The 13245-nt window shown below is 43.2% G+C and overlaps 1 protein-coding gene across 1 annotated transcript in view; it reads right to left on the reverse strand.

The window, feature by feature from the left end:
- Positions 1-12836, reverse strand: part of MYLK4 (myosin light chain kinase family member 4) — a 245230-nt gene extending 232394 nt beyond the window's left edge. Inside the window, exon 1 of the mRNA XM_040644640.1 lies at positions 12663-12836. Within this exon, the coding sequence (XP_040500574.1) occupies positions 12663-12821 (159 nt within the window). The 5' untranslated portion in view covers positions 12822-12836. The remainder of the gene's footprint in view (positions 1-12662) is intronic.
- Between the last annotated feature and the right edge of the window lie 409 nt (positions 12837-13245).

A 13245-nucleotide genomic window follows, 5' to 3' on the forward strand; every position in this document is an offset into this window, starting at 1 on the left:
CTACGTTATGCAAGGATACAAAGAGATCTACGTTATGCAAGGATACAAAGAGATCTAGGGAATAATCCTCACAGGGAAGGAGCCCCAGCTTTTTAGGAGCAGAGACCCAACCTGTGAAACAATTATTACCAGAAAGGACACCAAAACTACCCACACAAATGGCCCACGTTATTTAAGTGGTGTACTTCGAGATGTTGTAGTCAAGGCTAAACTTGGTGTGCTGGAAGGAGGCGGGATGTCAGATTAGAATCAACAGTGGTGGGGGCGCCTGGGTGGCTCAGGCGTTAAGCGTCTGCCTTCGGCTCAGGGAATGATCCCAGGGTCCTGGGATCGAGCCCCACATTGGGCTCCCTGCTCAGGGGGAAGCCTGCTTCTCCCTCTCCCACTCGCTTTGCTGGTGTTCCCTCTCTCACTGTCTCTCTCTGCCAAATAAATAAATAAAATCTCAAAAAAAAAAAAAAAGAAAGAAAGAAAGAATCAACAGTGGTGGGATTTGAATCTGACCTTGAAGGACAGGAAGGATTTCGAAAGGCGTAGAAGAGGAGAAAAAATGAGGAAAGGTGTAGGGAAAATAAAGAAGTGGGACCAGATCTTAAATTTGGGAATCACATCTCTGTGCCAGGCACCAAGCCACCTGCTAACAGATAGATTAGCTAATTTAACCTTCCCAATTATTCTGCAAGGTGGGCATTCTGACCCATTATGATGAACCAGGGACAGAGATTCAGGTTAAACGACTAAGGTCACACAGGTGGTAAGGGGCCCCACGGGGATTTAAATCTGGGGTGATTTGATACCAGAGTCCATAATGGATCCTCTCTAAACCAGCATTCCCCAAAGTACATTTTATGGCATCCTGAGACGTGACTATGAGTCGGGAAACAGAAGAGTTCAGTGGTCAGATAAATTTTGAAAGCTCTTAGGATAAATTAGAACACTAATAATGTTTCAGATATGAGCTAACATTTATTGAATGCTTCCCATGTGCCTGGTTAAAATGGTTCTGTTGTTGTTTTAACAGGGGACCTCTCAGAGCCTTTAATATTGTAATATGCATTGAGAACTTCCAATGTTATGTGTTGGGGAATAATATTAATAATCCCACATAAGATCCCACATACGATGATATGATCATGTAGGGGTGCCTGGGTGGCACAGAGGTTAAGCGTCTGCCTTCGGCTCAGGGAGTGATTCCGGCGTTATGGGATCGAGCCCCACATCAGGCTCCTCCGCTGGGAGCCTGCTTCTTCCTCTCCCACTCCCCCTGCTTGTGTTCCCTCTCTCGCTGGCTGTCTCTATCTCTATCGAATAAATAAATAAAATCTTAAAAAAAAAAAAGAGTTAGATATTATGCCTGGTGATTCTCCATTCTTCCCTGTATCCCCAGTAACTTCACTGTAATATACAGCTCTGTTAGTAAGCCGGGTGTGACCCCCTGAGCTTGGGAACAGGGGTGGTTCTCAGGGAACAGGGTCCGAGAGTCAGGAGGGAGAGAATGCAGCTTCTCTTGCAGCTTGGTTAGTTGGGTCTGTCATTCACCATTTTAAATATCAAAAGATGAAGGTGCTGGACAGGACACCAGTGGAGTTGCTTCCCTTTTTGTCCTATCAGCGATAGTAATTGTTACAATTTGAGAGTTCATAAATCTTTGTTAACTGTACCTGCGTCAGGCTTGAATGAGCCACACATTGCCTGGTTCCTGTGGCATATTCAGTAACAGGTGTCCAATAAAGTAAATAGGCTCTACCTTCTCTCATGTTCTATCAAGCCCACATTACTAAATCCTTCTCTATGTCAAATACCGTTGACCCTTGAACAACGTGGGGTTGGGGCTGCTGATGCCCTGCCCAGTTGAAAATCCACATATAACCTTCGATTCCCCCAAAACGTAACTACCAATAGCTTACTGTTGACCAGAAGCCTTACCAATCACGTAAACAGCCAATTAACACACATTTTGTATGTGATGTACTGTATTGTTACAATAAAGTAAGCCAATTTAGCTTATCATTTTCCAGCCTTATTATATGTTTGAGAGAATCGGTAGTTCCAATGTATTCTCGCCTGGCTTCTGCTGTGCTCATGGACCAACGCCTGCTTGCGGCCACAGGACACGGTTGCTACAATCAGAAGGCTTAGCCTGAAGTGGTGTGACTTCACTGCCCAGCTGCAGTAACTTTTGCAACTTCTCCCCACTAGAGGTCACTGTTATATCGCAGTTCCAGAAAAGAGCCTCACTTTGCCAAGAGAAGAAACAACCGTGTTTTAATCTAGCCACTCTGGCTGTGTTTACATGGAGAAAGAACAAACAAGCAAAGCAGTCATCAAACCGAAGCTATATTTCAGATAATGTAAAGATAATACAAACTGTCCTTAGAAAATCCATCAGAGAAGATTTGTTTTCAAATACTTCATGTTTAATTAAAAAAAAAATTCCAGTTAAGTTTACTTCGAATAAATGTTTTTTAATAAATTCTCATAATTTTTAAATAAATTTTCAAATAAATTTTCCTTTTCATATTATTGGGCAGGCTAACCCATTCAAGAGATATCATGGCATAGAGTTGTATAACTCTGGGCAAGTACCTGATGTCACTAACCCTCGCTGATCTATGAAATGGAGGTAATAATTAAACAAATTCATCGGGCGTTGAGGATTAACTGAGATGCTGTATGAAAAGTTCTTAACACAGTGCCCGGGACACAATAAACAACCGACGTGTTAGCATCATTCGTAGCATCCATAGAGCCAATGAGGGTAGTACCTACAAGGTTTAAATGAGTTCTTATTTGTAAATTGCTTAAAACAGGGTCTGGCACACAACGAGGACCACGTACATGCTTGTTAAATAAACTAAGTCAATAAATAAATAGACCCAAGTTAAAGCACAAACCCTAAGTAGGCAAGTGCAAACACAGCCTTAAGAAGGCAGAAACTTCCTATGTCATCATATTAATTCAACATGCTTATTCTGGAAGGTTGGGAAGAGAGTAGGACCTAACACAGGTCATTGATCATTTTAAAATTTCTAAATAACTACAGATTGCCAAGTGGTCTAAAGGGAGAGCCTAGCATAAAACACCTCTAATACGTGGAGCTCGGACTGAACAGAAAAGAGCCCTTTGCAACCTAAACGCATACCCTATGTGTACCCTCTAAATAAATTATCTCCTTTCATCAGATTCGGCCTCTTTTTGACACCATCAGTGAGCATCAATACGTGAAAATGTTTGTGTCTTTGGGTTTCAAGTATCTACCCTCCAAACCAGAGTCGTATTCTGCCACGACTAAGGGACAGTCCCAGCAGAATTAAAAGTGCGTCTTCGTGCACCAGAAGCTCAGGAATTCTTTATTGAGTAGATTAATGTAGAATATGGGTGCAAAGATCTAAATGACTTTGACACAGGCTGATTACATTCCTATTTCATCAAGAACATTTTTAGGGAAGACTAGCTCTGTCAAAAACAAAATAGAACAAAAACTTCGAGCATCTGGTGGTGAAAATGCTATGATCACCAGGACACTTTGGAGCCACTGCCTTATTTTGTGCTGAGGAGCGAGCAGTTTACCCACCGATGTCTGTTCATCATCAGTGCAAACGTCAATGCAGTAGAAAAGGCCAGTAATTTGAATTATTATGAAGATAGTTTTGATCTTGCAGACATCTGAAAGGGCCTAAGGGTGCCCCAGGGGATCCAGGGATTTCACTTTGAGAACTGCTGGCCTAGGGGATGATGTTCCAGTGAAAGACAGTGCTGAACAAGGTAGATTCATCATGTGTTCCCCTTGCCTGTTCCATCCCCCTGCTTCTCTTCCTTGGACAATTTGGGAAAACACCAAGGGCTGCTGGGAACTTCCTTAGGGTTTAGGCTAGAATGAGTGATGAGCACGTTCCGAGGCCACACTCGTGATACTTTCTAAAGTCCTCTCCAGAGAACTGAAAGGACATGAGTGACTCGGGCATGCAAAGGCGTCTGGCAGATTCTAGGAGACTTAGAAGCTCCAAATAAAATATTCAACTCCTGCTAGTTCCTCTTCTCTTACCCTCCAGTGTCCAAGGCAGCTCAAAACCCCTTTCAGAATCAGAAACCATCCTAAAAGATGTCCAAGCTAGGAGTTGGCCCCTGGAACGACAGAGGCTCTGAGGTTGGTTATTATGCCCCATCAGAATTCCGCAGTTAAAAGTCCCATGAGTATACCTGCACACTGGCACTCCAGAAACAGCAGAGCAAAACTCCAGGTAGAATCGTATGGCTCATGGCTCCTGGGTGGCTCAGTTGGTTAAGCATCTGATTCTTGATTTCGGCTCAGGTCATGATCTCAGGGTCATGAGATCAAGCCCTGTATGGGTCTCCCCACTCAGCAGGGAGTCTGCTTGAGATTCTATCTCTCTCTCTCTCTCCTTCTCCGCTTGCCCCTCCCCCTGCTCTCTCTCTCTTTCAAATAAATAAATATTTTTTAAAAAGACTTGTATGGCTGGATGTGAGTAGACAGCCAGAAGGTAAACATTTATATTGCACAAAAGGTAGAGTCATTTTCTCTAGGACACAAGAAAAAAATACACTTATGAATTAAAATCTTGTCTCTATAATTCATTTGTATACTTACCTGTCACCCCAATTAGTTCAGACAAGCTCCAAACCATACAAAAAGTAGAACAAGACAAGTTTACAACCTTGTTCACTGCTTAATTTGGAATGCCAATGCTAGCAGCTAAAGGTCTAGTAGACAGACGAGAGGTTGGGCTCACAGGCCCCTCATTCCAGCCTGGTCATTCCCTTGCTTTAGAATTTCCTGACACCTGGCCACCGACAGCAGCATTGACCCTGCTCTGGGCTCCTTGCTGCTCAGATTCCCAGCTCCCGAGCTGAAGCCTTGGAGAAACTGTTCATAGAGGGAGAGCCTGAGATGCAGGAAAGTTAAGAAGCAGGAGTCTCCTGCCTAGAAAGAGGTGTGTCCAAGGCAAGGTGCCAGTGGGCCTGGCTGATGGCCAGCCATCCTTCGAGGCAGGCCTGCAGGACTCGAAAAGCTGCCCTGCTCCGGGCCGGCGGAGCCAGCGTCTACCAGGGTACCTGCTGTGCGGTGTTCACACGGGTCATGGCCAACACGGGACCTTCATAGCCACCATGCAAAGTGCTGCCCACCCTTTCTGTGAAAAAGGCTGGCTCTAGTAAAACAAAACATGCAAAGAGCAACCTGGAAAACACGGTTGGGAGGGTAATTCTGATTTTAGGTCAGAATAGTCCCTCCAAGTAATAAATCTTGGGCAAGATAAGTTTACCTCTCTTGGACTTTGAGTCTCCCCTTCAAAGAAGGATTCGGATGAGCTGACCACCAAGGCTCCTATGTGTCTAGGTCCCTAATTTTTGAGTCACAGCCTCCTTGCTAGAGCACAGGTCTTTAGTGTCCCATTCACTATGGAAATGCCACACTAACCTGGGCTCATCAGAACCCCCAAGTAGACAAAACCACGAGCCACGGTTAATACTGCAGGTTTTTGCCATTATCTGAATGAGCACATATCATTCCTACCTAATCAGGGAACTAGCAAATCAGACATTCGTCCTGAAGTCAAAGTTGTAAATGAGGTTGATGTGCGTGGGATGCCCCTGAGAACCGACTATCACCTGAACTGAACGTGCCAGGGGGTTAGTCACCCGATGGGATGGCTCTTGACCAGTGGGGATGACCGGGTGCATCAGTGTGCCTGCCTCCCCCTCCCCCCCCACCCAGTCCTCTGGGTCTGCTTCACAATGTGAGCGTGTTTGGGCTTCTTTCCTCCTCTGTGTCACACTCCCCAGGCCCCCACTCCTATTTGCTGAAGTCAGTTCCAAAAACAAACCATCTACCCACATGCTTCTGTCACAGCTCTGCCTTCTGATGGGACCTCAAGACCGAGAATGGAGAGAACATGGGTCCAGACACAGAAGAAGTGCTACATAGACTTCACCTATTATCAATTTTCTGTGTGTCCGCTATCTCGAGGGAAGACTTTGGATTTCTCTTCTCTCCATGGCTGTCCACTCATCACCAGTTTCCCTGGTCTTTGTTATGGTCACTACATGGTGAGCAGAAAATGAGAAATAGAGTTGAAAGTACCAAGTAGCACAGGGCAAAGACTCGGAAATAGCCTCCTGAGTCTAGGGGTCCAGAGACTGACGTGAGATCACCCCATCCTTAGGGATTTGGGGTGATTTATGTTGTAAGCTAATAAACAATTTTTAAAATTGTATGTGTGTGTGTTACTGTGTCTTTGAAAATCTAGAATAAGCTTATCAAAACCATGATTTCACTCTGTTGTTGCTTTTGCTAAAATTTTTTAAATGACTTGATATGTGAAAATATTAATTGATAGGGGTTAAAGTAGTATGCGGATACAGCAAAACCCATGCAGGTGGCACGGAAACCTAAAGTCTGAGAAACATTAATAGCTCAATATGCTTTCACAACTATACTGTTTTAGGTGAATTTCATTATCAAGTATGTTAAACATTTTCTTACTTAAGAGCATAGACTTGATTTGCAATTATTTATATTTGTTACTATATTGCTTTAACTTTTAGAGAAAATAAGGTATTTTATCATATTTTTTCTCATATCATTTCTCATATTATACCGAATAACATAAAAGTCTCATAATTTTAATTATTCTGAGAACTTGAAATGACACAAACAATAAGACTCCTCTGTGTGCTTGGTCTAGGACACCCAGAACTTTCCGTGGGCAAGTATTTGCACCCAATGTATTGGAAAACTATTTCAATTGTCTTATGTTCTACGCATATCCTTATACCTGTATGCCAACGCTATGTATTTTATGTTCTATGGATACAGAATACATTAATATCACAAGTAGGATTCTCCAATGCCCTTAGAAAAGACAGTTCTTAAAATTTCTGTGCTTGCAGAAATTTCTAAGACAATAGGCTGTCCACGTTTCTAAATAACCATTAGCAATGGGGGGAAAAAGTAATAGGATATATTATAAAATCTGACTTAAGAGACATTTTCTTTACAGTTAAAAAGTTGCAAACACTTTTTGAAATACATACCCACAGCACTTACAATTAGCGCATATATCTTGTTGACCTTGTCATTGGGAAATACGATGAGGGCTACATTCTGAGAGCTCGGGTGACTAACTCATTCTTTTCCATATAGAAGATGAAAACCCTCATGGTATTTTCCAGAAGAGAGCTGTTAAGCAGCCAAAAATGAGTAATGCTTGGGCAACACTGACCAAGTCTGAAAACACAGACCTCACAGTGACATTAGGTCAGACCTAAAGAGACTTAGAATGTTTTATGATCTTACTTAAAGAAAAAAAAAAAAAAAAAGTCTGTTCCTGTCTATCCCTCTTTCTCCCATCTCTTTTACCTTGTCCTCAGCTGAGATAGATCAGATAATAAACCATTCCAAGGTCTGGCAATTCCTCTGAAAGTGAACTTAACGGTCCCCGAAATACTGATTATGTCAGAGTCCCGTGGAAAGGCTCAGGGCCATTATGAAAGCCTGACTCCTGGAGCTCTCAGTCCTCCAACAGGACGCTGAGGTGGTGGCTTCTTGTTGAATAGATATAAAGAAGGCATCCGCGTACAGCTGTGAGGATACAACGCCCAAGTCCCCTGGAGAAATGTTTTTAACTATAAATCATGCATTCTCAATGAGAAAAGTATCACCTCCCCCAAGAGGATAAAATTGTTTCTTTAGGAGGGGTGAAAAAAAAGTATTCCTTTTATGAATAAACACAGATACACCTATACTGCATAAGCAGGTGTACCGTATATCTGTGGTATTGAGATTTCACAGGAGGGGTTCCGCTGGGGGAGAAACGCCGAAAAGCTCTGCGAGGGGAGTAGATGGTAATAAAAGAAAGTGGAAGGTCACTGCTGTAAACCCCTTCCTGCGATTCAGGCTGATTTCTGTAGTGTCTTCCAAATGGTTTTATACTGTCTTTAAAATAATGTATCTTACGCTAATTGATACAAGAATTAAATCTGTGGAAAGAGCTGTTTTCCCAGACACGAATACCGTCTCTTGGGAAGTGCTAACATCCTTAGAATCTGAATTATTTCTCTTCTTTCGGAACTGGACTATTCTCCTGACTGAATTCCATTCCTGGAATAGCTGCGGCATCACGTGAAAGGCATTATCCGCAAGGGTTCCAAAGAAAGAGCATAAAGGCCGGGCGGGCTGGCTCCCCCAGGGGAGGTGGCCACTCTTCAGATGCTGCTTTTGCCCTAGACGTGATAAGGGGGCGGGAAGTTTTGCTCTCGTGTCCTTTTATTTTCATAATTAAGTCATAGGCATGGTAGGGGAATGGAGAGATGTTGACATTATTCAGCTCTCAAAACAAAAATAGCTCGCGGACTTCAACACACACCAGGCACGGCTGCTTTGAGGTTCCCCCGAAAGTTGGTCCAAGTGTTTGGAATGTTGAAATGTGCCACATGCCACTATTATTATCCCAACCCTTCCTAAGGCGGTAGTCTTGGGCAAGGATTAAGACGGGGCATGCATTCCGTCGCCTTTGGCAAGCACCACTCCCTGGCTGGAAATAGAACAGGGCAGAGAACAGTAAAATGGATCTGTCTTAGTTAAAAGCGAGGTTACTACCTGCGTGTCCTCCAGGGCAGGACCCCGTCTGTGACCTCCCCGTGTCATCACGGACCGGAACACGCGCCAGAGGAAGGAAGACGAGATAAGGCACACACTACCTACAATCCAGAGGTCTTTTCTTCTGAGCGCTAAGTCCATTCTCCGGGATCGGCTATGGAGGTCACTTGGCTTATACGCTCCTTCCCTCCCCTGACCCAGCACGAGCACGTTTCCAAGCACACGCTTGTTACATGCCTGCTTCTGAGCGGTAGGCGTTGCCGGATGGCAGTCGGTTCTCCCAGGGTCCTGCAATTTGTGTTTCCAGCTACACGATCAACAGATAATCCGCCTCTTTAAAAGGAAAAATAGGATGGCCTGAGTGACAGATCTGAAACAGGCGTAGGGGCAGAGACGGACCCGCTGGCGATCGGCACCAGCTCGAATGCGCTTGTCCCCAGTTCAAGGACAATTAGCACCACAGAAACTGGCATTGGCCTTGCTGGCTGGGCCACCGCCAGGGAGCTTTCTCCTGCCCTTAGGAGCAAAGGAGCAAAGAGATGGGGGTGGGGAAATGCAACTTGAAAAATCGCAAAGCCTCCGCCCTCAGCCGTGGTATTTTGATATCTAAGCAAGTCATTAGGAGCACTGCTGGCGGTACAATTTCACAGTGGTTCGTCAGGAAATGCCATCTGCTATTAAGAACACCAACTGCAATCAAAATAGGGAGCTCCACGCTTTGCTCCAACCCACTCCATGCTATTCACATCCTGTCGATAAATATTTTTTGTTTGGTCTTTGGAGCATTTGTTGCAGGCATTTAAACATTCTGCCTCTGTTAAAGCTATCCTTATTTCTACCCCCACAGCTCTGCCTCCCTCCCCTGGTTGGGACTGTGCGTTTCAGATGGAGGATAGGAACCAGGGTTCTACAGGAAGGTGTGGGGAAGCCAAAGGATGAAGAGGTGAACATAGATAACCGTGGGCATAAAAAGTAGGTGTATGTATCATAAGCGAGAGTAGGCAAAGGGAGGCAGACAGAACCAAATGCGGGAGTAGAACTCTGCTTGTCTGGCCCTTTTGTCTTTTATTAAACAAATAAAGTGTGTGTATATTAAACAGCAAATTATATCTAAGAGAAGTACAGAAGGAGGCTATTTATATGGGTAGCAGAGAACTAACCAGAGAAGAAAACCTGGATTTGCTTCTGTAAAAATGATACCAATTACAAGTATGAGAGTCATTTACCATTTATGAGTTAAGGGTGTATACAAAATCGCTAGTGAGCTCATCGCTCGTATACAGCAGATTAATTTTTTTTTGTGTTTTACTTTATTTCAAGACCATATTATGTAGGTTTAGACCTGGTGTATTATAGCACATCTGCTAAAAGTTTTTAGAATTCTACATTATTTAGGTGATTTTGAACACCCTCTAGAATATAAGACAATGAGAAAAGTCATTAGAAAACAGAATAAAAAGGGACGTAGAAAAATAAAGTGAACAAACCATAGGAGAAAAGTAGAATACATGGCATTTAACAAATTCAACAAAAAATAAAGTAGAGGAAAAGAAAGAAGATAGTTAAAATTAATCTAGTGGAGGAAAAATAAGTGAAATAGAAAAGGCTGGTCAAGAGCAGGAAAAGGAAAAGAATCTGAGCTTTACCAGCCTGGACTAGGGATGAAAGACTCTTCTAGAAAGAAATTGCCCTTCACACCTTCCAAACAAAGCTTCCACATCACTAGGGTATCTGAAATTCAGAGTATATTATTTCCAGTGCACCAGAGTGACAATTTCTACTGTGATTAGCAATGCTAATCTTCTCAAAAAGAGAAGGAATATAAAGAGAAAGGAGAATACGTTTTCTCCACTTACGGCAAATTATGGCAAGCATTTTTTTAGACGGTCCCTGGAGAGTAACGACTGATATTGTAAAGATTTACTGTGCCCACCCCACCCCCCGCAGAAGATGGAGACATGTCAATCTAGCTCTGTCTGCATACCTACAGACATCTGAGCTGCTGGAATGCCCTTCTCCACCCACCCACGGCCAAGGTCGGCTGCCTCCCCTGGCACCCACTGACTGGCCAGCCGGGGCCTCCAGGACCGTGCCCTTGGCAGCCACAGAAAGAAGAGCTCTGTGCCTCCCTTTCATGTTCCGTCCATCAGCACAAAAGAGGGACACAGGGAAATTTATGGCCGACATCTCTGGGCCCTTCGCCATTTACAAAGAAGAAGCTGAATGAGACATATGGAGCTACCAGTCAGTCCTTTCCACCTTCCGCACAGCAGCGACTCCAGGATGGAGGCCAGGAAGCCCAGGTTACGCTCAGGACATCAGACCAAGACCGAAGGATGCTCTCTTAGGGCTTCTGAGGGGCAACATTCTCAGTCTTGTCGTCAAAAATATCCAAAAATATTTATTGTCCAAATTATTTGATTTCTGATATTCTGGAGCAATTTATCATGAAAACGACTCTTCCTAAAAATGTTTCTGTGCCAGCTCAGCACCACCTCACTCTTCAAAGATAATTCCTACTTCTAAAAATTATATCACAGAACCCGGAGAAAAAACAGTACTGGAAAAATAATCAAGTTCATATAAACTATTACCAGTAGCTGGTTATTTCAAAGTTATCAGAGAAGATTGTTTTGTCTTCTCTGTCCTACAGAAATTAATGAACAGAAAAGGAATCCTTCTATTTATTCATTTGCGTCATAACAGCCCTAAGGAGGAAGTCCTTCATATGTGACTTCAATTTTGCTGTGGAAGTTTCTTTTTGGTGTATACTGAAAAAGATATTAACTCACATGGAAAGTGGAGGTCTCAAAAAACCTAAGTTTCAACCCAACTCATTTCTTTTCTCCAGCGCGTGGTAGCATTCCATGCTCACTGACAGTGAGAAGACTCTTCTGCCCTGGTTACTTAACGGCCCTGCTTCATTGTCCGCGGCACCGTTAGAAATGCCCTTCCTATCCAAACAGTACTTTTCAGAGCAGTAGTTGGACAAAGAAGGATGTTTTCCAATCCCGCCTAGTAAAAATCACCTGCTCTGATCTTTAAAAATACTCATTCCTAGCCTTCAACCAGAATGTAGAATTCACTTCTACAGCTCTGTTCATTCCACAGACATTTTGGGGACCTCTTCCGTGCTAGTTACCGGGAGAGTCCAAGTAGGAGTGATTCAAGGTCTTGACCTTGAAGAGCACTGTCAAGAGAAAGGTGACAAACGTTCAAAACAATTGCATATGATAGAAGAAAGGCACGGGCAACATGCTGTGAGGCCGACCCTGGGCCAGGAGCTGCATTTCCATGGATCCATGAGTGCGATTGACTAAGTCAAGAGAGGAGAGGAGACTGCTGCTGGATGACATTTCTCGAACGTGTACCATGGAGACAGATACTGTGCTAAATGCTTTATATACCTTATCACACTTAACTTCCTCTACAGCCATCGTCCCATTATTCTGATGAGGCAGCATCTTGGCTGAGGTGAGGAACTTGCCAAAGATCAAGTAGCCGGAAACAGGCTCAGGGCCTCATTGTGCACAACTGAGGACCGAGGCATAACCTTCAGGGAAGGCTTGCTGGTCCCCGTCTCTGACCGTACTGTCAACGCTATGTCACCTACACTGTGAGGAACTCAGAGTCTTGAGGAGATTAGAAACTCTTCTGCAGAGCAACTGTGCCCCTCATAGTGCTTCTCTGAATTTCACACCCAGATCTATCTCTGTAAATGATCCTTCTCAAGAAACGTGTGTTTCCACAAGTTCCCTTGCATAAGGTCTAAACCACTAAGCACAATGAAGAGAAGACTGCTGGGAGAGATGCACCTTCAAAAGCCTCTCAATTACTTACCAAACTCAGTTGTATAATCCATAACACGCAATCCTCAATGAAACACAATGAAAAATGTCTTATCCATAAACATTCCTTAATTCTTCACACAAGTGACAAAAATACAAGTTAACGAGTCTGATAAACGGCTACATTTACTGATACATGTAAGAACAGATAAAGTAGAACTGATACTTTTTACAAGACCAAATTAGCACATAATTACCTCATTCTTTCCAGATCTTGAATCCTGTTCACTAGAACTTTCTTCCAGAAAACATTTCACTTTCTCAACCTTCTCCATGCAGTGGAAGAACGCCATTTTCTCCAGTTTGTTACTGTTATAACATGTGTCGATTTCTTCCAGCCTCTTCACTTTTAACATCTTGGTAGTGAGTCCGATTAAGTTACCGTCTGGAGTGTGGTTTTCATCTCCCTCTGTCTCTGATTTGTAAATTAAGACGCAATCATGAGCTTTGAGCGTGCCTTCCTCTTGACTATTAAAAAAAAAAAAGGAAACAAAATTCTCATCACTTACTCACATATTTGACTTTTGGAGAAAATGACCAGTGAGAATTTTGAAGTCCCCTCTATTTAAGCTGAAAAGAAGATCCAAAATTAGGAAGAGAAATGCTAATGTTAATATCAAGTTTCAAATGCTGGAAATTTGAAAGAAAAAAGATTTTTTTCCCTACCTTTTCCTACAAAAGCGAAGAGTAAAAGGCAACCTTCAGTTTCACTGGGTGACTGTTTCCCTCACTGCATAAAATAAGATTTATACCAAGTGGCCAATTCAAAGAGAGAAGATA

The sequence above is a fragment of the Ursus maritimus genome, unplaced genomic scaffold, assembly GCF_017311325.1.
Source record: "Ursus maritimus isolate PB19 unplaced genomic scaffold, ASM1731132v1 scaffold_30, whole genome shotgun sequence".
Lineage (NCBI taxonomy): Eukaryota > Metazoa > Chordata > Mammalia > Carnivora > Ursidae > Ursus > Ursus maritimus.